This window comes from Odocoileus virginianus, chromosome 24 (assembly GCF_023699985.2).
Source record: "Odocoileus virginianus isolate 20LAN1187 ecotype Illinois chromosome 24, Ovbor_1.2, whole genome shotgun sequence".
Taxonomy (NCBI): Eukaryota; Metazoa; Chordata; class Mammalia; order Artiodactyla; family Cervidae; genus Odocoileus; species Odocoileus virginianus.
In genome coordinates this window covers 25117385-25141039 of record NC_069697.1, presented here as the reverse complement: position 1 = coordinate 25141039, position 23655 = coordinate 25117385, and the positions used below count along the sequence as shown (strand labels likewise).

Here is a 23655-nt window from a genome sequence, read left to right as displayed (position 1 = left end):
ACTCCTAAAGCGTTTATAGCTGGAGAGACCCCCTAGCCTCGCAGTGAAGATCAGCCTGAGTGGAAGGAATGAGTTACCTGCTGGCTACAGGGAACCCCCTCACTGCTGGGAGGAGGGGCCTAAGCTCCACCCGCCAGGACGCAAGCCTGCCGGGGACTTAGAGGCTCAGGCAGGCTGGGTTGAGGCTGCAGTCAGCCTGTGAGCTCCTCCATCCAGAGCTGAGACCACAGCTGAGTCCCATCAGAGAGTTGTGTCCACTTGCCCTCATGGAGAAGGAGGCCTCGAGACCAAGCCCCCTCTCCCCAGGGTCATGGGCCCCCCCACATTGCAGCAAGTGGGATATTACATCTGGACGTAACGGTGGGACTAGGACGTGAGTAGTCTGCAACATGGGCCAGGGAACATGGAAGGCTGGGCACACTGGCTCCCTCTTAAGGGGAAGGGAACATCTGCACATCATAACAGAGAGCCAAGGAGAGGGCTGAGAGGGACCAGCAGCCATAGGAGAGAACCTTCTGGAAATGAATGTGGGCTGGGAGAGCAAAGGAGAGCGAGGGAAGAGCTGTCAGCCTGGGATTGGAATCGAGCTGGAAGCTACTCTGACAGTCATGCCTGGAGTGTAGACATGGAGGGGTCATTGGCTGAGGACTTGCTGAGTACATTTCAATTCATTTCATCTTCACACCAATCCTAGTAAGTAAATATTCTTATTATTTTCACTTTACACATGAGGAGGGGCCTTCCTGATGGCTCAGTGGTAAAGAATCTGCCTTGCAATGCAGGAGATGCAGGAGATGCAGTTTTGATCCCTGGGTCAAGACAATCCTCTAGAGGAGGAAATGGTGACCCACTCCAGTATTCTTGCCTGAAAAATCCCATGGACAGAGAAGCCTGGTGGTCTACAAGTCCATGGGGTCACAAAAAGATGGACATGACTGAGCGACTGAGCATTTTGCACATGAGGAAACAGGAGCAGGGAGACTAAGCTGCCCAAGTCGTAATGATGAGTGGCAAAAGAAACAAACTCTCGACTGGCCAACTGCCAGTGTGTGTCCTCACAGACTGGGTGATCCCTCTCCAGCCTGGAGCCACCAAGCTGTGATTCTTTTGGGTCCAGTGAGCTGGGAGTAGCTTTAATCTAGAACTTGGGGCTGCACCTGGAGTCTTAGCCAGAAGGATCTGGAATCCCTGAGACAGAGGATGGATGGGTTGGAAGTAAGAAAGAGGGATTCCAGTGATGAACCTCTGAGAGGACCGAATCTACATGGTGGTGTGATGTGGATGTGCACCAAGTGAGGAGGGAGAGGCAGGGTGGTAGAAACTGGTCTGCAGGAGAGGAGACCCTTTGCATCTCTGCTGGCCTGTGCAGCACTTGCTAAACGTGAGTGTAAGGGCTGAGGGATGGTGCCTTAAGCAGGGGGCTTGTCCTACAAACAGGAGTGGTAGCAGCCCTGGAAGGGAAACAGGAGGCAGCTGGCAAAGGGCAGCTCAACTTCAGAGCAGCTGCCGACGGTGAGTTAAAAAGTCTGTAAGACACTCCCAGCCTCCAACAAGTCATGTCCCCTTCACCTCCTCCAGGAAGCCTTCCCAGACTGTGTTCAGCTCTGATCCCTTCCTTCCTCTGTAGCCCCTTGGCTGTGCCTCACCATGCCTCCAAGCCCAGATCATCCTCCAAGCCCCTTTGCGTTAGAGAGTGAGGGGTCTCAGAGGGTTCCCCTTGCAGCCGAGATGGAAGCCTGCAGACAGCACAGATGAGGCGAGGGCACAGTACTGCTGAGGGACGGGAGCTTTCCCTCCCAGGACTCCTGGATCAGCCCATCGAGGAAGAGCTGTCGGAAAGTCGCGAATTCTCTGACTAGATGTAAAGAGGTTCAGACTGTGGCAATGTCAGCACTACCACAGCCCCTACCCACCCCCTCAGTCGTGTGAAAGGAGGGATGGGAAAGAAAGAGGGGAGACAGAAGCCAGGACCTGGGCAACACGGAGACAGGGGCCTGCCTGGGCATGCCAGGGAGAGAAACAGCATCTCCTCCAGCTGGCAGCTCCACGGTGGGCACAGAGCCTGACCGAGGTTGTCTCACACCCTCTTTTGAGTCTTCCCTGCAGAGCCACAGGGTTGGAAGGTGCAGTACCTAAAGCTGATGGCAGAGGGCAGTGTAGGCACAAAATACCAGCCCCAAGGAGTTACTCTTCCTGCTTGGAAACGAGCAGTTGGTGAGTGAATGGGACCATGTGTCAATGAATAGACCCAGTGTTTGCCCTGGCCCTGCACTTAGCCCACCTGAGTCAGATCTCTGGGCACAGTGCTGCTCTGGATTGACTGCTCATGGACCAGGGCACAGCTGGTAAACACAAAGGCCCTGTAAGCACGCATTAACAGTGATTATTATAGTAACACCTAACATCCATTGGCTGCAAACTGTACTCCAGATGTTGTATTACTCGCATTATCCCTTTTCATATGCTCAACTCTCCTCCACAGTGAGGACTTTGGCAGGTATGGAGGCATTGTGCATGGAAAACATGGACTGGACTCAGAGCTGGACCCCCAACTCTGCCATTTACTGTGTGGCATTGGGTGGATTATTTCACCCCTTTGAGCCTCAGCATATCATGAGTGAGATCCACATTATAACAACCATACCTGTTGGGTTGTTGGGAGAATTCATTGTTGCCGTTGTGCTGAGAGTAGTACCTGGCATATAGAAAGCACTCATCAAAGGCCAGCTTGTATCAACCCCATTTTACAAGGGCAGGATCTTGTACCCAGTCACAACCAGCCATTAGAAGAGCCAGGATTTGAAGTCAAAACACACGACGCTCAGCCAGGACGCCAGACATAAGATAGCATGTGCCTGATACAGTCCTGGCTTACGCCTGCTGTCTGCAGATCCAGTTTAGATTATGTCCAGAATAAAAGTGTCTCAATTTGGTTGATAAATTCTATAAATAGCATACACATGGACAAATGTAAGACACAAATCTCTTAACACAGTTGTGTTTCATCACTTGCATGCCAAATCATCAGGACACATGTGTGTTACATGAGCTCTTTCTCCCCAGTGAAGGTGGGTGAGATGGAGCCATGTATACCTATGACAAACATTACAGAGTGCTGACCATAAGCCAGACTGAGGGCCCCAGAACAGAACACGGAGCTCTGGAAAATAGAGCCTCAACTGTAATATGGGTTCGGGAACAGTGCTGTGGATGTGCAGGGCCCCGGTCCCCACTCTGCTGCTCATCAGGGCTGTGAACGTGGGCAGAGCGCCTAGCCATCTGGGCCTGTTTGCTGGCCTATAATAGTGGGGGGATTCGGGGAGTTCTTGGCCACAAGCTCTCAGGTTCCTTCTCATTTATGCTTTTATGACTTGATGGAGTCCACATGGAGGGACCAGAAAACACATGGCCATAGGAGGTGGCAATTCAGCTGGACCACCAAGGATGAACAGGCTTTCAGGAAATGGGGCATGGGCACATGAGATTGGAAGTTATATTTGCTAAGGTCCTGAGGTGTGAAAAGTCCTGGCCTCCAGAAGAAAGACTGGAGTATGAGGCTGGGGAATGATGAGAGGGAGAAGGGGTCACAGGCACCCTGAAGTTCACCCTCAAACGAGGCTCATTGTGGGAAGGTGGCCTTGCCCTGGAGGACTCTGCTCTTCAGCACCTCGTTCAAGGCGACTGTGTCAACTACTTCTGAGAAAACAAACATTCTTACAGAAACATACACGTGCGTCAAAGAACACTCTTCTTACTCTGTGTAATTTTTCTTCACAGAAATCATCACTGCCTGCCATATCCTCTGTTTTGTTGTTAATCGCTACTTTTACTCTCCCCCCCAGACTGTGAGCTCCCCTAGGACAGGCTCTTATGTGCCGGTTTGCTGACTCCTGTATTCCCTGCGCCTGACGATGCCAGATTCACCAAAGCTCGTGAGCCACTGCTACATGGATACAGCAGACAGAGAGGCATACACAGGCAGGTGGGCATGCTGGCCTCAAACTTGAGGATGGAAAAGAATCAGCTGGAAGAAGAGGAAAGCAAGGCTGGTGTGGGAGAGCAAGATAGGAGGTGGGTTGGCAAGAGACTAAGGAGGAAAGGAAGAAGAAGGAATGGCTCTCTGACAACAAGAGACAGTTGTAGGGATACTGTCGGAGGTTTTGAGAGGCGGAGCAGGAAGCTGCGCTGAAACTCAGACACCTGAGAGTCCTGGGGTGACTCAGCTCCTTGATCACAGCAGCCTGAGCCTCTTTGTACAGGGGGCAACTGTTCCCATCTCACAGGGCCATTGTGTGGCCTACCTGGAGTAAGTGCCCAGGTGCCCAGGAAGACCCAAGCCTGCCTAGAGGCAAATTTGTAACAAATCTCTTGCTTACAAGGAGCAGTTCTCAACCAATGCCTGCCTGGCCAGGACCAGACGGCAAAGATCCGTATCAGACCAAGGACCCAGAGGGAAGCAGGAGCTGGACCAAGAAGAGTTGGATGGGGCAACTCAGATGTCAGTATGCCGGGCAATAGAGTCAACACTGAGAATGAGATGGCATTTACCATTTATTGCAGAGAAGCAGAGAACTGGGCATGGCCCCAGTCAGAGAGCCCCTTGACTGTGAAGACCCAGAAAGGTACAAGGACAGAGGGGCTTGCCCCTGGTCACAGAGAAGCATCCTGGGGATGTGTGTAATCTCTGCATACAGGGCAGTGACCCAGAGAAAGGTGCCCAAGGAGGAGGTCACCAAGAGAGCTTGTGGCTGGATGCCCTGCATCAGAGCATCACCCCACTCAGAATCAGGAGCAGGGATGGGATCAAGGCTGTGGTTACAGAGGAAGCACTTCCTGACTTGGGAAGGGGACCCAGAAGAGGAGATGAGGACGTGGCAAGATGGGTGAGGTTTGCAGCTTTCTGCTCGTGAGCCAGCCTTCATCTGCCCTTCATCTCGAGGCCTTTTTGGTTGCACAGCTACTGCCTGAGGTTTTGGCAGAAGCATCCTTGAGCTCGCTGCCTCCACAGCTGCCTTTGGTTTTGACATCCACCGCTGAGGATTTATAGCTGTAACTGCTCGAGGCACCAAAGCCCACGCTGAAGCCAGTGCCTCCTGCTCCAGCGCTGGTGTTGCTGATGACGGCTGCAATCGGCAAGAAAAGACCCAGTTCATTCAGCTTCCTGGGACATCCTGATCATTCCCTTAGTTATCTCCCCTGGGATGGCTTCTCCATTGTCTATTTTTAGTTTACTAAGAGATTTTCATCAGCACTGGTCATTTTTCATGTACTTGACCCCATGTATTTGACCTTTTCCTAATTAGTCTATGTTGATCTATCAATGTCAGACTGTAAGCACTAGCAGACTTTAGCAGTGAATTTCCATCTGGATAGGACCAGATGAAGAAAGGCACTTCACAGAGGCCTTCTGATGCTTCTGCTAAAGAAAGGGGCTGCTGGGAGTACCCTACAATAGAACACTGTGCTCTCTCTAGCTTTTAAATCTGCAGGAGGTTATTTCTGCTTTTTTCATCATTCAGCCAGTCAGGCTCCTCTCGTTCCTTCTTACTTCAATCCAGTACCTCTTTTATGGACTGACCTCAAAGAAATGGAATGCAGTCATTAAGTATCATTCTTAAAGTAGACTTTGGGACTATATACTGTTGGATATCATTTGATCTCTCTATGGGTTATACTTTTGTATAACCTGTATTAAAATAGTATTTCACAATACTGTTTTTCTCCTTGGTTACTAAATCCAGCTCCCTCTTTGTGCCCCTGAGTCTCCCCTTAACCCACTATTATTGTTATTCTATATTTTCTTTGGTGTCATGAAAATAGAGGGACTTCGACTTCTGGTAGGTGACTAAGGGTAGAACTAGGTACTGCAGATACTTACAGATGCTCACGGAATTTGGATATTCACCAGACATCCTGCAGAGGGAGAAGAAAATCAGATAAACCTCCCTAAACCTCTTCGATCCAGGGAGATCCCTCAGTGAATCAGCCTCCCCTCTCAGACATGCCTTCCACTCCAGCCCAGCCTTCTTTCTTCCCAAACACCCGAGTGGGACCTCTCAAGAAACAGAGAACTAAGACGAAAAGTCTGCTGCAGGGAGTCAGCCTCTCCATCAAAGTGGCTTTGGGATTATCTGATGTGTGGGATAATTGTGCCCCTGCTTCCGACTAGTTATGCCTTTGGTCTTAGACAATTAAAAGGAGTGAGCTCACATCCTCTCTGGGCCTCAGGCTTTGCCAGAGCAACCTTGAACCTAGGTGACTCTTAGAGACCATCTTGCCCCTCCCACTCGCCTCAAGAATGAGTCATGAAGGGCCAGGGATGCTCTATTTCTCAATTTCTTCAATTCTTCCCCTACCACCTCTTTGGGTTGTTTACAATCCTGTCCTTCTTGCTGTCTAACTCTGGTCTTTCCTACCACACCATGTCAAAACCATTCTTTACAGAGTTTCACCTCAGTAGGTTTTGTTCACCTGAACAAAACCAAACTGTTTGCCCTCAACCTTCCTACTAAAGCACAGAGATAATGCTTCAAACGAAAGACATCCCCCCCTCACCTGCACTCCTCGCCCTCCAGCAGCTTGCGGTAGGTGGCGATCTCAATGTCCAGGGCCAGCTTGGTGCTCATCAGTTCCTGGTACTCACGCATCATCCTGGCCAGCTCCTCCTTGGCCTGGAGCAGGGCGGCCTCCAACTCATCCAGCTTGGCCCGGGCGTCCTTCAGGGCACAGTCGCCCCGCTGCTCAGCATCGGCAATAGCCATCTCCAGGCTGGAGCACTGAGGGGCAAATGGATTCAGTGCTTTGGGTCAGAGCATAGCTCTGAGATCCTGCTCAGAAAATCGCCCTTCTTTTGATCCTGACTGATGGTAAATGCTTTGAGGTCCTTCTGGTTTTCCCATTTTCTGAACATCACTAGAGGTGATGTCTAGGATCTGTCCTTCCCCCCAACTCCAGGCACAGTTCAGCCCAGCTCATGCCATGGCATATAAAGGTGGAGTGTCCTTACCTTGGGAGAGAGGAGGGGAAAGGTATTGATTGAGAAGGTGGCCACCTGGGCACATGGCTCCATAGTCTCCCTACTAGTCTGTAACATCAGCTGTTCTGCCAACCCTAAAAAGTCTACTAACCCTAAAACGTCTCTGGGTCACTGGCCTTAATTCTGCCCCATAGTGTAAAAGATATCTTGGAAGATACTGTAAATAGTGAAAAAAATAGGGACCAATAAATTTCCTATTAATAAAATGTCTATCCAATAAACCTACCCCATGGAGGATCCGGCCTCCCAAATTGCACAGAGACTCATGCTACAAGGCAACAGCCTTCAATAATACTTTTGCATAACTAACAGGTTTTACTAGTTTACAAACTTCACTTTTAGGTGTTACTTGCAGAAGTAAACAGCAGGTGGGGCTCAGTGCTGCATCCAGGGGAAGCTGGGCAGATAGAGAGGGTGTCTTGGGCCTTTCAGTCATGAGTGTGTTTGCCAGTCACTGGGTTAGGCTTTGGTGGGATCCTAGGATCTGTCCCCTTTTTCTGGAGTCAAAGTTGCTTCACCCCAAGGAGAGCAGCTGGTCCTAAAGCCAAATGGAATTTTTCACTGCTGTCCTGCTGATGCTACCCTCCTCAACCAGGCAGGCCCCCAGCCATACAAGCATCTACAGTGTTTCGGGTGAGTGTTCACAGCCTCAGCAGAAAAACCTAGGACCCAGCTATCGAACCAGGGAAAAGCATTGCCATTCTCAGGACTGTGAAGACCTAATTATTTAGGAGGATGCAATAAACTCTACAACTCGAATTCCACCAAACTGTCTTCTATTCTTTGTCACTGACCAAGATCCTGCAGGTGAACTTGGGGGACTCCAGAAGCTTGGGTCTTGTGAATGTGGCATGAGTTGAAAGGAAGACCTGAAATGTTGGTTCCTCTGAAACAATTAGCAGCTGGATTCTGGAGCCACTGGATGCAGAGTCTGCATGTTTAACTGTGGGCTTCTTTGGTGGAGAGGTCAAAAGGCAGGAAAGCACCTTGGGTGAGAGCCCTCAAGAGGAGCTGCCTTGGGGACCAAGTATCAGCAGTCACCCCCACTGGCTCCCCAAGGAGGATATCTCCCCTGACCTCCAAAGCACGGTGGCCTTTTCATCACAAATGTCATTTTCTGGTGATAAGTTTGCCTAAACATGTACACAGAGCATTTTATCAGATAAATAGAGTAACTGGGTACCAAAGGTAGCTTCAAACACCTTGTGTTTTTCTTTCATTTATGCAGAACTTGATTAAATAAAAACACCATAGGTTCTTAGTCTGTCTTTTTTCTTTCCGCTGTTGGAGGAGGGCTGTGTGTGTGTATGCACGTGCACACGCGGGGCAGAGAAGAGGAGGAGATAGGGAACTTGACTTGCCCAGGAAGCTGAGACCTTAAATCCTTGCACCAAACTCCACAAACTTTGGGAGATTCATGAGTTTGCTTGCTTTGGAATCACAAGCATGGCCCCATATTGTGTTCCTATGGGCTGAGTTCAGTGTAGTGCCTCCCACAGACAGCCACAGGAAAGGGCAAACACTCAGCAGAGACCTGAGCCAAGACTAGTGTTGGGGGTGTGTGTGGTGGGGGTTGGGGTGGGGTGGCAATCTTCCTTCTCCACTCTCTTCTAAAATCCACTGCTGGCTCTCCTTCCTCCGGCACAGATTCATCATGGGAAATTTCCAAACCCTTTCACCAATTACACTGGGTCTAAGGTCCACCACCCTCTTTGAATACTGCCCATAATCCACCCATTCCTACCTAGAGGTGTCCTGCTCCCTGCCACCCACCCATCATGGACCTTCTGCTCAGGGTGGGCATCTTTCCTTCTGGCACACATGCCCACCTCACATCCACTGCTCCTGTGGGTTCCTTCACCAGACCCCCTTCCCTCTTTCTGCCTTCCATCCCAAGGTAATCCACCTCCTACAGGAAGCCGGGTCCCCACACATCCAGAGCCCCTTGGAAGCCCTACAGCACTTAGGGAGTGTGATGCCCAACAAAGAATGCTACATCCTTCCATATGGATTCCTACTGTTCTCTCCTTAGAGATCTTGTTTTACCCTTTTTAGTAATGAGCCTCATACATATTGGTGCAAGATCCTCACAGTGCTGGGAAGGGCAGGATGCTCTTCTCATTTGTATAGGCTGGTACAACTGTTCTCATACTGACTGTACAAAACAATAATTGGTCTCAAACCAATGAGTGCTGTCAGCTGACTCCTTTCATAGAACCCACCTGCTTCTTCACATTCCCAATCTCTGAGCGGATCCTCTGGATCATCCGGTTGAGATCTGAGATCTCAGCCTTGGTGAGTTTGAGGTCATCCCCGTGCTGGCCCGCTGTGGCTTGCAGCTCCTGGATCTGAGATTGGGGGAAAGAGACGAGGAGCACAGGACAGTTGGGAATTCAGTCCGTAGGGTGCTGAAGGAGAGGGAGAGTGACGGGGCACCGTTCTCGTTATCTACACAGCACAGTCATAAGAGGAGGAGGGGAGGGGGAGAGGGAGAGGGAGAAAGACAACCCTTTCCTTCTGGATAGGAAGGCCCAGCCCCACTTCAACAGGATCCTTGGATTCTCAAACATGATAGCCCTAATGGAGTCTGAATTTCCTGTCCTCGTTTTGACAAAATTGGAAATAGAAGAAAAGCTGAGATTGTGGATTGTCCACAGAAATGGCGTCAGAATCTTACTGAAGCAGTGACTGATGTGGCCTCAGTTGTCAGCAAGGGCCTTGGCTGGGGAAGGGCTTAGCCCATGCATGGCCCCCAACACCTGCCAAGATTGTGGAGGATCTCTCTGGACCACAGGATGGCATTTCCACAAGACCCAACTCCAAGAAGCAGGAAGTCTCTGCCCAGCCCCAACACATGCACACACACACACAAGCACACACGTGCGTACATGATGACAGGATGGTAGCTGTGGTCGCTGGGCCGCTGCACACCTGGCCCTCAGCTCACCTTGGTCTGGTACAGCGCCTCGGCCTCGGCCTTGCTCTTCAGGGCGATCTCCTCGTACTGGGTGCGGACCTGCGCGATGATGCTGTCCAGGTCTAGATCGCGGTTGTTGTCCATGGACAGGATGACGGATGTGTCACTGATGTGGGACTGGATCTGAGCAATCTCCTGGAGGACAGTTAGGGGAGGGGAGTCAGTTAAAGGTTTCCCAAGGTGGGGGTCCCTTTTCTTGATCCTCTCTAGCAAATCCCCTGCTTCCCCTTCCTGCCCTTCCCCGGCACATCAGCTCTGCCTTCAGCAGAGGCCTGCAGTACTCAAGCCTGTGGGTGTGAAATGAAAACATAGAGCTTTCCACCCATAGGACTGCCCTCTCCACCACACATGCAGGACTCCTCCCACCCTACCCACTCTCTCCGTACCAACAGCCACCATGGATCAGTCTGAACTCCTTATGTGACACTCGGTTCTCTAGAGAGTCACCAATGAACCCCCACTTCTCCAGGCCCCTCATACTTTAGCACAACTCCAGTTCCAGGTCTCCCCTAATTCTGCTCCTTCAGGCTGGAGTCCAAGCCCTTCCCTGCACCCATGGAAATCTTGCTCACCTTTCTCCTGGAACCTTCACCGACACCTCAGGCAGAATTCACCATTCCGCTGCTCTCCCAAAGCTCATTTACATGCTGTTTTCCCTACCGGACTATGGACTCCTAGAGGACAGGAATCATTTCTCCTCCATCATGGTCTCCTCAAAGCCTACCCCCACTGCTCAGCACATAGTAGGGCCTCAGCAAATGGCAGCTGTACTGACAATGTGGGTCAGTACAGAGGTCAAAAGGCCTCTCTGCCAACCCTTGGTCATGTGACCATCCAGGCCAAGGGCCAGAAACCACTTGCAAGAGGAACAGACCACCAGAGAGCTCAGCAGGGTCCTTACCCCTTCATAGAGGCACTTCAAGAACTTGATCTCATCTGTCAAGGAGTCCACTTTGGCCTGGAGCTCGACCTTGTTCATGTAAGCGGCATCCACGTCCTGGGGAACACAGAGAGAGACCTGCCTCTCCCCCTGCCCCTCCTCCTGCCACAAGGAGCCCCAGGTTCACTGCTCTCTCCCCTTCCACCATGCTTCACAGGGAGGCCCGATCCCTGAGAGCAAACCAACCAATGTGCAGGGCCACGGCTGCACCTGGATCTAAAGCTGATAGCTTCTGGAAGCAGCATGCTGCCCAGGCAAGGGACGTGAAGAGATGAGTGGAACAATAGAAGCCTAGCCATCTCTGTCCTAGAGACTAAGTGACCCATAAGGGCCCTTTCCTCATCCTGCAAACATCTGCATGCCGGGTCCCTAGGGAGCCCCCAGGCTTCTTCCAGCCCTCCCTACCCACCTCATACCTTCTTGAGCATCACAAACTCATTCTCAGCAGCTGTGCGTCTGTTAATCTCCACCTCGTACCTGCGTGGGGCAAGAGAAAGGAGTGTCACCAGTGGGACAGTTCTATTCTGCGAATGCTCACTGAGCAGGCAGCAATCGCCTCTGTGCCAAAAGCTGCAGGGCAATGGCCCACAGCCTGGGCTTTACGTTCCCCTGGGGCACGGAGAGCCTTCTGAAAGGGGATGTGACAAGGACAGGTTTAAAGGCATCAGTGTGCAGCTCCTTCACTCATAGTCAGGCTACCCTAAAATGTATCTACTTGGGAATGCATCTGTGATGGAGACATCATGCTCGTTCTGCTGTCCCACCTTCCTCGTGACAACCGAAAGTCACCCCCCTCCCCACCAGCTGGCACCTTAATACGAGCCCTAGCCGGAGAAGAAAGCTCCCAGGCACCAAAAAAATGCTATTCCCTTTCTCTGTAAGTTATGCCTGTTTCTTACACAGGTGAAGCAAGGTCTTGGAAATAGGGTGTTTGGATGTGGGTGAGATATTCTCATTACACATGTATTGTAGCTTGGAGGGTCAAGAGCACTGATCATTTCACTTAAAGATCTCACTACTCCATCCCTTTCTATTAACAAAGAACATGTCACCTTGCCCCAGGGACTTGTAGATAGAGTATAAATATATAAGCAGAAAAGGGATAGGTGGGGAAGGGGTGTGGGGCTCGGGTCTCACATCCCCTCTTCCCCTCTTGCCTTGCCTCCTATCCATGGGGCCTTTTGTTTAAAAAGAAGAATAAAAGGATTCTTTAAAGAACATAATACAGGATATTTGTGAGAGCAAATAAAATAGAGTATTGGAAAGAAATGTTTTGTGCCCCCAAAGGAGCTATTTTTCATACACATTAACTGGAGCAATTCTTCTCAGCTTTTTACTTCCTAAGTCATGTCACTGGCTGCCAAGAAAATAAAGTTTTGTTGGATTGCTGAAGTAGTACAGGTTAGTGAAGTGGGTTATTTAAAGTACTTAAACAGTGGGACATTTTCTGAAGACTGCCAGATTTTTCTAGTTGCACTGGGTAAAACACAGAAAAATAGCTTATATGATCTATCTCAGATTCTATGTGTGTTATTCAAAAGATAATTAAAAACTCCTTTCTATCAAGTTATACTATGAAAGAGTTATTTCCATCACAATTTTATCTCATATTATCTTACATGTTATCACATTATATCCATCCTATTAACAAAAATAAAAGTATGTGCTAATTGGAGACCAATTAGCTTTTAGCACCTTACATCTTACTACTTCATAAAATACATTGGAAAAGATGGATCATGATGGCTATCAAAATTGATGACATTCATGTATTATAAATAACTTCTCATCATTTACTTCTAAAAATTGAATATCAGAGTTCAATATACACATACAACATTTATAAAGAAAAACTGTGTTTTACATTACTATGGACTTAATAAATAATATATAATTTTTAAAAGCAGATTAAAATGCATAATTAAAAGTTAAACCATGACAAAGTACACTTGGATTTATGTTGTTTTAGAATATAGATGTATTAATTATGTTAAATCTACATCATTTTAATCTTTAATGTTTTCAATAGCCTGCTGTACAAGATGTCACCCTTAGTTTATTGCTGAGTGGATTTTAAAATAGTCCTCAGTGCATGTTTTATATTTTGACTTGAATTTAGATATGAAGCCACACTTTTTCGGATAGAAAGAAACTCTTATTTCACTGGTTTGACAACAAAAGCTAGCTTTCCAGTTAAGCTAGATGATAGATGCTTTCTGTAAATTAAATGAACCAAAATTTTGGAAATTGTATTTGAGTGTGTACACATATTTAAAGAGGGGGCTCTCTGGGGGTGTTCTCTAAGCCTGTCCCCACAATCTGTGTGCTTTCAGAAGTCCAGGACTATGTCACCGCCGCCTTCAGGGGCTCCATACAGGGCTCAGGCCAGAGTTCCACTTTAGGGGGACTTCAGTAGAGATGGATGGGCAGATCAAAAGTGAACCAAGAAAAAGAGCCCAGTTCCGACCATCTTCACCACCTTGTGGAAGAAGTCATCTATCCCCAAAAATCCTAACACCTGGAAGCAAACCACCAAAATATCAGATCCCACCAAGCTGGGGCATCACTCTCTCTCCTCACAGGTTCAACTTAGAAGGAGAAACCATTTCCCGTCCAAACACACTCTCAACTGTTCTCTTTAATAGTGGGATTCAGCAGCATGGAGATGCCTCACCATGAAAAAGAAAAAAACCTTTAAAAACTCATTTTTGCTTAGCTTTAAGATGTGTCCTGAGATTGGAAGGATGTTTCCTTCTATGGAGTCCTGGCAATTCCTATAGAAAACCTCACTCAGGAGAAGCTACAAAGCCATTTGGGTTGTTCATCTGGTTTTGAGACAGTTCTCTCCACACACCCCCCACCCCCAACATTCTTCCATTTCCAATGTTTAAAATGAGCACATCATCTCCTGGGCAATTTGGAACACCATTTTGGGTAGATCTTTTCTCTTCCTACATTTCATCCTGTCTAGATCGCTCTCCCTCCCATACAAGAAAGAGTAGTAATGATATCAGCAAAGGACTCAAGAAGACAAAATTGCTGGCTCCAAATCACAACCTCACCTATAATCAAGACCTTCCAGTGGCGTTTCTCCACCTCTCCACTCACCTCTTCTTGTAGTCCTCCACCACATCACGCATGCTCCTCAGCTCCGAGTCCAGCCTCACCCGGTCCCCGGACAGCGTCTCCAGCTGCTTCCGCAGGTTGCTAGTGTAGCCCTCAAGGATGGGCTCCAGGTTGTTCTTACAGTTGTTCAGGTCCAGCTGCTGCAGCAGCTCCCACTTGGTCCCCAGCACCTGGTTCTGCTGCTCCAGGAACCTCACCTGGAAACCAAAGGTGGTCATAGACCCCAAACGCTCCCCCAAGTGCTCTTGCCTCTCAAGAGTGAGGACAGGGCCCCAGAAATCAGATGGTGTCATCCTGCAGGAAAGAGCGAAGTTCCTCAGAGAGTGGATTCAGCCAGAGGGACACGGCCACCTTGTCTCTAAGACAAGAAACAGGATCCAGTCTTAAATGAAATCAGGAAGTGGGTGGAAGCAATGCTGTCTATCATCTGCCACCATGACTTACCATGTGGTTAAGGCAGCATTTTTTGTTATAAATGCTGGTGTTTTTGGAGTGAAGGGAAATGAGAAGCAGGAAGAAATAGTGACTGGGGAATGGCACTGGAAAGTCACCCTGGTAATTTGCATGTTCTTTCTTATATGACGTCTTCTAAATCGCTCCTGGTTTGTTTCTTTCATTGGTTTTGGAAGCAGATTGTCACATCTTTAAACTCAACATTCAAAAAACTAAGATCATGGCATCTGGTTCCATCACTTCATGGCAAATAAATGGGGGGAAAGTGGAAACAATGACAGATTTTAATTTCTTGGGCTCCAAAACCACTGCAGACAGTGACTGAAGCCACAAAATTAAAAGATGCTTGCTCTTTGGAAGAAAAGCTATGACAAACCTAGACAACATATTAAAAAGCAGAGACATTACTTTGCTGACAAAGGTACGTATAGTCAAAGCTATGCTTCTTCCAGTAGTCATGTACAGATGTGAGAGCTGGACCATAAAGAAGACTGAATGCCAAAGAATTAATGCTTTTGAATTGTGGTGTTGAAAAAGACTCTTGAGAGTCCCTTGGACAGCAAGGAGTTCAAATCAGTCAATCCTAAAGGAAATCAACCCTGAATATTCACTAGAAGAACTGATGCTGAAGCTCAAATACTTTGGCCACCTATTGCAAAGAACCAGCTTATTGGAAAAGACCCTGATGCTGGGAAAGATTGAGAACAGGAGAAGGGGATGACAGAGGATGAGATGGTTAGATAGCATCACCGACTCAATGGAGTCGGTTTGAGCAAACTCTGGGAGATAGTGAAGTACAGGAAAGCCTGGTGTGCTGCAGTCCATGGAGTCACAAAGAGTCAGACATGACTGCGCAACTGGACGACAACAATCACATCTTTACAAATCTATTCATATTGACGGAAGGTTTTTCATTTTTGTAGTGAACAACGTCAGGCCTCTGCTACACCAACATTCCTCTTCTTACCAATCTCTTTAATTATTTCTTCCACTCCTGCCCTCTGTCCTCCAACTACTTCATTTCCTCTTCCCAAGTACAGTAGTGAGGGATACAAGCTACTGTTGCTGCCTTTTCTATTATCCTGGCACATTTCTTAGCTTCTCTCTATCTTAATTTGAGCTTCTGCAAGATAAGAGTGATCACTGAATCATGGGTTGATAAATGAGAACCACTTGGGTCAGCACCAGGCACTGAGGAGTGTCAGCTATTATTAGTATCATATCCATCATGGTCTAGATCTTTCCAGGTGGAGACAAGAGAAGCCCATTCTTTGTCTCCTCCCATTCAGCAGGGTCACTGCCTATGACTCCAGAGTCATCTTCTCTGTTGCCCCAATTTCTGGACATACACACACATAATTTGACAAGCCCTCCTTCCAAATTTTCTCCCCTCAGCACCTTCACTGTTCTAGCCCTTTCCTCTCACCTCCTCTAAAAACCTTGCTGGTTTACATCCTTATCCCACTTCCTACCGTCCAGGTCTTTCTCACCCACCAGGTATCCCGTCCTGGGACACCCCCTGTCCTGGAACTGCAAACCCATCTCTCTGGCAGTGACAGCCCTCAGGGGGCCCATTACGCATCTCCTGCCACTGACACCTTTCCTGAGTCTCTTCCAGCAAGAAAGGAATGAAGCTCCTCTTTAAGGGGAAGGGGCGGGGTGAAGGTGTGCCAGGCACTGTTTTAAGCACCTTAGAAACATCCAATTCATCCTCATTATAAACTTATGGGGTTAGAGCTACTCTTGTGCCCATTTTACACAAGAGGCAAGGGAAGTTCAGAGAGCATAACTAACTTGCCCAAGTTCCCACGCCAGTGGCAGAGGCAGAGTGAGACCCGCATGTACACTGGGCACCAAGGCAGGGACGGGTAGACGCTCCAGCACCAACCTTGTCAATGAAGGAGGCGAACTTGTTGTTCAGAGCCTTGATCTGCTCCCTCTCCTGGGCGCGCACTTTCTGGATCTCTGGGTCCAGCTCCACGTTGAGGGGGGACAGGAGGCTTTTGTTGACGGTGACCTGAGGGATGCCGCCTGGCGGGCACACGGACGGACACGCGGGCCCTAGCCCCGCGCTGCCGAAGACGGTGCCCACGAAGCCTCCCCGGCGGCCACCACCCGTGGCTGCGCAGGGACCCAGCGCAGAGCTGCCCCGCCCGGCCGAGGAGCTCAGGGCCAGGCGCCGGCCGCCCCCGCAGTTGAAGAGGCTCCTGCTGCCGAAGGTGGCCGTGCCCTTGACGCCGCTGGCCCGGAATGAGGCGGTGCTGCTGCTGACCCGGCTGGAGATGATGGCAGAGCAGCCGCTGAAGGCCAGGCGCTCTCCACCGGGGTAGAGGTTCAACTGGTGGCTCATGACTGGGAGGTGGAGGTCACCGGTTGCTGGGTGGACTGGCGAGGGGCGCAGAGCAGCTGGGCTTTCTGTCCCTGCTCAGTCCTTAAATAGTCAGAGGGCTGGGCCGGCTGGAGTCAACCTAATATGTAGTTCGTGAATATCTTTCAGGCCACCTAGGGCCTCTTGGTTCTCCGTTTATGAAATTACCATCTCCCCTCTGAGATTTTTGTCTCTTCCAGCCTCAATTCCCCATGAATTCCCTATAAAATGGTCCCAAACCCTGCATTTGCTCTGCTTACCTCCTGCATTATAGTAATTTGGCTGCCTTATCTCTCCTCACTGCCCTGCAATCACTGGGGTTATCCCTGCCCAGATCTCCAGTGGAAGTTCTCAGTGGGTCTGGCCTCTTTGGGTAGAGGAGGGGCCAGGGTAACAGGGTAACAGATGTCCAGGCTGGTTCTGCTTCAGAAGGGCATGAACAAGGTCAAGAATATTCCAGAGTCCTGCTTAGTCTGTCACCTGCTGTCTGTCCAGGCCTCTAGATGAAGTTGACCCTGGCCTGTCCTGGAAGGAAGTTCCAAGGAAACTTCTGGTCCGTCTGCAGGGACTTCTCAATCTGGGAGACCAGACATGGTGACAAATAAGGCTAGTGAGAGCTCTGGTCACAAGTGCTGGCAGATGGTTTTGGGCCAGAGCTAAAAGCTTTCTCCGGAAAAGCGTTTCTGGAACAAGAGTTGAGGAGACATTATCTAGGATGGAGAGAAGAAGGCGGCCTGGGGAGATGGTGCGGGAGAACTTTAGGAAGACGGCCTTTCCTGAGGTTTGGGGGTTGTTTCACTGTTGTCTGGTTTAGTTTGGAGGGTTTTGATTAGTTTTGTTTTTGGTTTGTTTGTTTGAGTTTTATGTCTTGTTTTTAATAGTAGAAGAGGATCATTCCTCCAATCAAGGAAAGTTTGGTCAGGACATTTGCTGCCCTGACATCTCTGATTCTGGATCAACATATGATGGACTCTCAGGTCAGGAAAGGCCTCCCCCAGTCTGAAATTAAGACTCAGTTCTAGAACCTGATTCCATGTAAGCTCAGGAGCATCTTTCTTTGATCTAACTCAGCTTCCTTTTTACCAAGTTGAGTTGCCTTCAATTCTTCTCTTCCCTGAGAAGCAGCTCCCTCCTGCTCCTCTGGCATCCAGGGGGTTCTGTTTCATCACTCTTATAGCTCAGTCTGTCTGAGTCTTAGAACTCTATCCCATTCTTCCATCAGATTGACAGGTGCCTCTGGATTAAGGTCCTTCCCTCCCTACTCCCCTGGGGTTCAGCCAAGGCCTTGGCATCAGGACATTCAGGACAAATGTGAAAGAGACTGGAGGTCAGGATGAAGCTTGTGTTGTGTCTTCTATTCTTCAGTGGAGCCTCAGCTTCCCTTGGGACTAATGGGCCAGCCAGAGAGTGCCTGGGGGTAGATGACTGACACAGCCTCCACTGAACCAATCACAGAACATAATAACAGCCAAGGTGTTTACCCCACAGGGAACAAGGCTCTGGGGACACTGGTGAGTGCTGGAGGTGGCGCCAGCCACAGATAAACAGATAAAGGAGTCTGGGGTATCCTGGGGGGCAAGGGGTGGGCTCTCTTTGCTATCTAAGAGGAGATTCTATAGTCCATTCTCTCTGGAGAGGGGAGGACATCAGTGTGACAGGGTGATCATCAGGCCATTCAAGAAACTCAGGATTGTGCTTTCCATTATTTCATGAGATTTCTCCTTCTGCCCCATGATTTTAGCCAGTGGTCTCCACCCCCCACACCCCATGAACACAAAAATTAGTTATAAGTTCTGGTCACTGAGTTTTAAAAAAGGTTTTAAATTGAAGCAGAAGAAACTTACATAGAATTAGCTTTCAAAGGGAGACTTTGAAGTCTCCCTTTTCCTGGAAACCTTCTAAGAAGCTGAGACACTTAGCCATCTGATACCAAGCCATTTCTACCCAGAGTTAGGTGCTGGCCACCCCTAGGCAGGAACAGGTAAAGTGAAGTCACTCAATCGTGTCTGACTCTTTGTGACCCCATGGACTATAGCCTGCCAGGCTCCTCCATCCATGGGATTGTCCAGGCAAGAATACTGGAGTGGGTTGCCATTTCCTTCTCCAGGGGAATCTTCCCAATCCAGGGATTGAACCTGGGTCCAGGTAAAGGAACAAGTAAATGACCTTTTCTTATCCTCCAGTGAAGGGTCAACTGGGTGGATGAATCAAGAATTCCTCAACCCTCAGGCTCACCTTAGAGATTATGAAAAGGCAAAAGTGACACATCCAGGTTTCAGAGACATCAGATATGTGAGGATATGGGCAGATCAAAATGTGGCTGAAGCCTGATAAGCAGGGTTCTCATTGCACCTGCCTCTGACAGCTCACTATGTCACCTCAGGCCCTGTGACCATCTCTCCCATTAGTTCTGAGAAATGGCAACCCCTGGATTGCTAGATGGGGCCAGAAACAGCACCCTTTGAAACTAGAGCTCAGCAGTCTAAGATGGACGAAACTCATTAAGCAAGAATTTGCCAGTGGGTCTCTCTTGCCCCAGAACACTAGTTCTAAGGAAATTAATAGATATCATGTAGAAAAAAACTGTAGGGGTGGATTCCATGCTGGGTTAAAAAAAAAAAAAGAGTTAAGGAAGCATCTTATTGCAGGGTCCATTAATACACTTAGTGCTACTGCTACCAAAGAGTGAACAACATTCAGGGCTTTCTTGCATGGTGACTGGGAAGTGAAATTCTAATTCTTTTTTTTATTTTTTAATATTTTTAAATTTTCCAATATAAGCATTTAATTTTTATAAGTGAGCTTTTTAAAAATTTTACTTAACATTTTCAATTATTACAGAATACTGGCTATCTTTCCCCATTATACAATACATCCTTGAGTCTATCTTACACCTGAAAGTTTGTACCTCCTGCCCCATCCTGATATTTCCCCTCCCCCTTCCCACTGTTAGTATGAGTGTTGTTTTTTTTTTTTTTTTTTCATTTATTTTTATTAGTTGGAGACGAATTACTTTACAATATTGTAGTGGTTTTTGCCATACATTGACATGAATCAGCCATGGATTTACATGTGTTCCGCATCCCAATCCCCCCTCCCGCCTCCCTCCCCATCCCATCCTTCTGGGTCTTCCCAGTGCACCAGCCCTGAGCACTTGTCTCATGCATCCAGCCTGGGCTGGTGATCTGTTTCACCCTTGATAGTATACTTGTTTCAATGCTGTTCTCTCAGAACATCCCACCCTCGCCTTCTCCCACAGAGTCCCAAAGTCTGTTCTGTACATCTGTGTCTCTTTTTCTGTTTTGCATATAGGGTTATTGCTACCATCTTTTTAAATTCCATATATATGCGTTAGTATACTGTATTGGTGTTTATCTTTCTGGCTTACTTCACTCTGTATAATGGGCTCCAGTTTCATCCATCTCATTAAAACTGATTCAAATGAATTCTTTTTAATGGTTGAGTAATATTCCATTGTGTATATGTACCACAGCTTCCTCATCCATTCGTCTGCTGATGGGCATCTAGGTTGCTTCCATGTCCTGGCTATTATAAACAGTGCTGCGATGAACACTGGGGTGCATGTGTCTCTTTCAGATCTGGTTTCCTCAGTGTGTATGCCCAGGAGTGGGATTGCGGGGTCATATGGCAGTTCTATTTCCAGTTTTTTAAGGAATCTCCACACTGTTCTCCATAGCGGCTGTACTAGTTTGCATTCCCACCAACAGTGTAAGAGAGTTCCCTTTTCTCCACATCCTCTCCAGCATTTATTGCTTGTAGACTTTTGGATAGCAGCCATCCTGACTGGTGTGTAATGGCACCTCATTGTGGTTTTAATTTGCATTTCTCTGATAATGAGTGATGTTGAGCATCTTTTCACGTGTTTGTTAGCCATCTGTTAAAAAAAAAAAAATTGGAGAGGAAAGTAGAATACTGATTCCAGTATCAGAAATAAAGTACTGTTATAAAAAAAAAAAATAAAGGCTTTCCAAACCTTTTTTTAGGTCATAGAGCCCCTCTCCTTGACCAAATGTAGGAATCAGGGTTTTAAGGAATATACTTTAAGAAATATTGAACAAGTTTTCTCTAGTCCACTATTAAGTAGACAAATTTCCAAATCCAAACAAATTTACAGTATCTCCTTAAAAACCTGAAGGAGATCTAAGTATAATAAATATAATATGCAGACTGATCTAGTTTATAGCAACATGTCTCCAGCTACACTGTCAAAACCAAAGGAAAGTTGCTTATGTGGACTGGAGGGCAGATGCCAGCATCACCCCAACACCACTCAATGGAGTTACCATCTGGTGGTAACTGATGTCTGTCCCTACATTGAGGAAGGTGGTACCAGAGACTGCCAGTGCTTACCAAGTGCCCTTGGCTCCTCCCCATTCCCCACCCTCCTTTGGGATTTGGCTGGAGATTGGGGCCGTGGTGGCCAATTAAGTGTGAGTGGCGTTGAAGTTTGTCATTTCTAGAGTGAGGCAGTCAGCAGCCCACATACTTGTTGAATCTCTCTTTTCTCCTATCCTAGTAACTCTGGAAACTGGGTGTTCCAGGTTGACAGGGCTAGAAAACACAAGAGCCTAGGCTCCTGAGACATCCACTGTCATAACCACGTGGATGAGATGCCTTAGACTGGGAATGAAAAATGAACCTTTTTCATGTTAAGTTAAACCACTGAGATTTCAGGGTTTTCCCATGGAGGCAGTCAGTGTTAATTACCCGAATCCAAGCATAGAAGTTAAGTGATAGAAATCTCTCTTAATAGCCAATACTCTTTATCCTTAGTTCCTGTTAGTGAAATGTCTTCTTATCGCTATTAGACCTTCTCTATTTTCCCTCTCACTTCAGCTTCTTGAAAGAAGAGTCTATCCTAGTAATACTAAGAGCTATAATAGTAACAGTGGTTTATTAATTACCATTTATGGAACACATACGATGTGGCAGTCACTAAAGTAAAGAATTCTCCTACATTCTCTCATTAACTGTAATTCTCATGACAGCTTTATGAGGGAACTACTATTATTAACCCCTTTTCACACCTGAGGAAACTGAGACACATGGGGCAGAAGGAGCTTGCCCAAGTCACACAGTGAGTGGTGGAGGAGGACCTCAGTTGGGTCTATCTGACGCCTAAGATCCAGGCTTCTCCCACGAGCTCTGCAGCATGAAATCCCAGCTCCTCAGCACACACAGTGCCTCTCTGATGTGCCTGCTGCCCATCTCCCCAGCTTCAGGTGCCACTGCCCCCTCCCTCTCCACCTTCGGAACTTCTTCAGCCTTCCTCTTCACACTCGGGCAGCCGTGACCTACTTATACCATCTAGTGCCTCTGGGTACAATGCCCACTTCTTCCTCTTGCCTGCCTAGTAAGCTCCATCCTCTCAAAACTCCATAGGTGATGCCTTCTCTGCCAGCCTCCCCTGACCTCCCTGAAGTTCCCACTCTCCTCTGTGCTGCCTCTGATTTCTTACGTTGCCCATATTCCACCTGGGTTATAGTTACATTTTTTTGTGGTTACATCTTCATTAAAAGTTCCTGCTAAATCGCTTCAGTCGTGCCCAACTCTTTGCGATCCTATGGACTGTAGCCTGCCAGGTTCCTCTGTCCATGGGGTTTCTCCAGGCAAGAATACTAGAGTGGTTTGCCATTTCCTCCTCCAGGGGATCTTCCCAACCCAGGGATTGAACCTGCGTGTCTTATGTCTCCTGCATTGGCAGATGGTTTCTTTACCACTAACGCCACTAGGAAGACCTTCATTAAGAGTTTGGACCCTTTTCCTTTTCTTTCCCCAAATAATTTTTCGTTGACTTTATTCCCATCTTTTATGATAAACTGATTTTCTTTTTCACATTAGAAATGAAAAAAAGTTGTATATATTTCATTTAAATGAAAATTTTTTTTCCTATTTGAGAATATGAAGTAATAATATTTAGATATATACCTAAAGATCAAGTCATAGCCTGGAAATGCCATTGCCTTGCTTCTTTGACAGTACGAGAGGATACATTCATATATGCATTTCAAGTTCTTTGAAAGAAGACATAATCATTTTGTTTGAGACCTAGTTATAATCCTCCAACCCTTTCGTTTTGTCGGATTAATCAACAACTAAAATGATAGATGCAAAGAACTGACTCATTGGAAAATACCCTCATGCTGGGAAAGATTGAAGGCAGGAGGAGAGGTGATATGGTTGGATGGCATCACCGACTCAATGGTAATGAGTTTGAGCAAGCTCTAGGAGTTGGTAATGGACAGGGAAGCCTGATGTGCTGCAGTCCGTGGTGTCTCAAAGAGTTGGACACAACTGAGCAACTGAACTGAACTGAGAATAGATAGACAGAAATGGATATATATATTTATATATGTCTGTTTTGCTGCCATTACCTATTCTTCACATAAACCTTTTCGCTGCATATGTATATTCATTTTGTTTCTCTTGACATGAGGATAGGGAAAACCTATTTAACTGCCAAGCACAACCCCCATTTCTAATAAAGTGCTTTATATATAATGGGCAACCAGGACTTATTTGATGGAGCATGGACCTTTTTCTATATTACTATATCCCCAACACTAACTCATGCCAGGCATGTGATAGCTACTTACTAAATATTCCTTGACTTGACCACCGTTTCTTTACTGGCCCCAAGAGTGTCTTCCCTGTGACTAGTTATTCAGCCAGCCAATTCGCCTTTGGGCAATCAATAAACTGCATATAGTTTATAAGATGGTTTCTTTAAAGTT

The 23655-nt window shown here is 47.6% G+C and overlaps 1 protein-coding gene across 1 annotated transcript; it reads right to left on the bottom strand.

The window, feature by feature from the left end:
* Nucleotides 1–4544: 4544 nt before the first annotated feature.
* Nucleotides 4545–16917, bottom strand: KRT72 (keratin 72). Its single transcript, XM_020895016.2, has 9 exons — nucleotides 16421–16917; nucleotides 14062–14276; nucleotides 11370–11430; nucleotides 10915–11010; nucleotides 9984–10148; nucleotides 9259–9384; nucleotides 6556–6776; nucleotides 5879–5913; nucleotides 4545–5123 (listed from the first exon to the last, which is right to left on the bottom strand). The coding sequence occupies exons 1-9, from the start codon at nucleotides 16880–16882 to the stop codon at nucleotides 4930–4932; spliced, it is 1575 nt and encodes a 524-aa protein (XP_020750675.2). The 5' UTR covers nucleotides 16883–16917; the 3' UTR covers nucleotides 4545–4929.
* Nucleotides 16918–23655: the final 6738 nt, after the last annotated feature.

Coding starts and splice junctions, on each gene's coding strand:
- KRT72 (XM_020895016.2), bottom strand. CDS start 16,882: ATGAGCCACCAGTTGAACCTCTACCCCGGTGGAGAGCGCCTGGCCTTC. Junction 11,011..11,369: donor AGTTTGTGATGCTCAAGAAG/GTATGAGGTGGG, acceptor TGTGTTCCCCAG/GACGTGGATGCCGCTTACAT. Junction 10,149..10,914: donor TGAAGTGCCTCTATGAAGGG/GTAAGGACCCTG, acceptor ACTGTCCTCCAG/GAGATTGCTCAGATCCAGTC.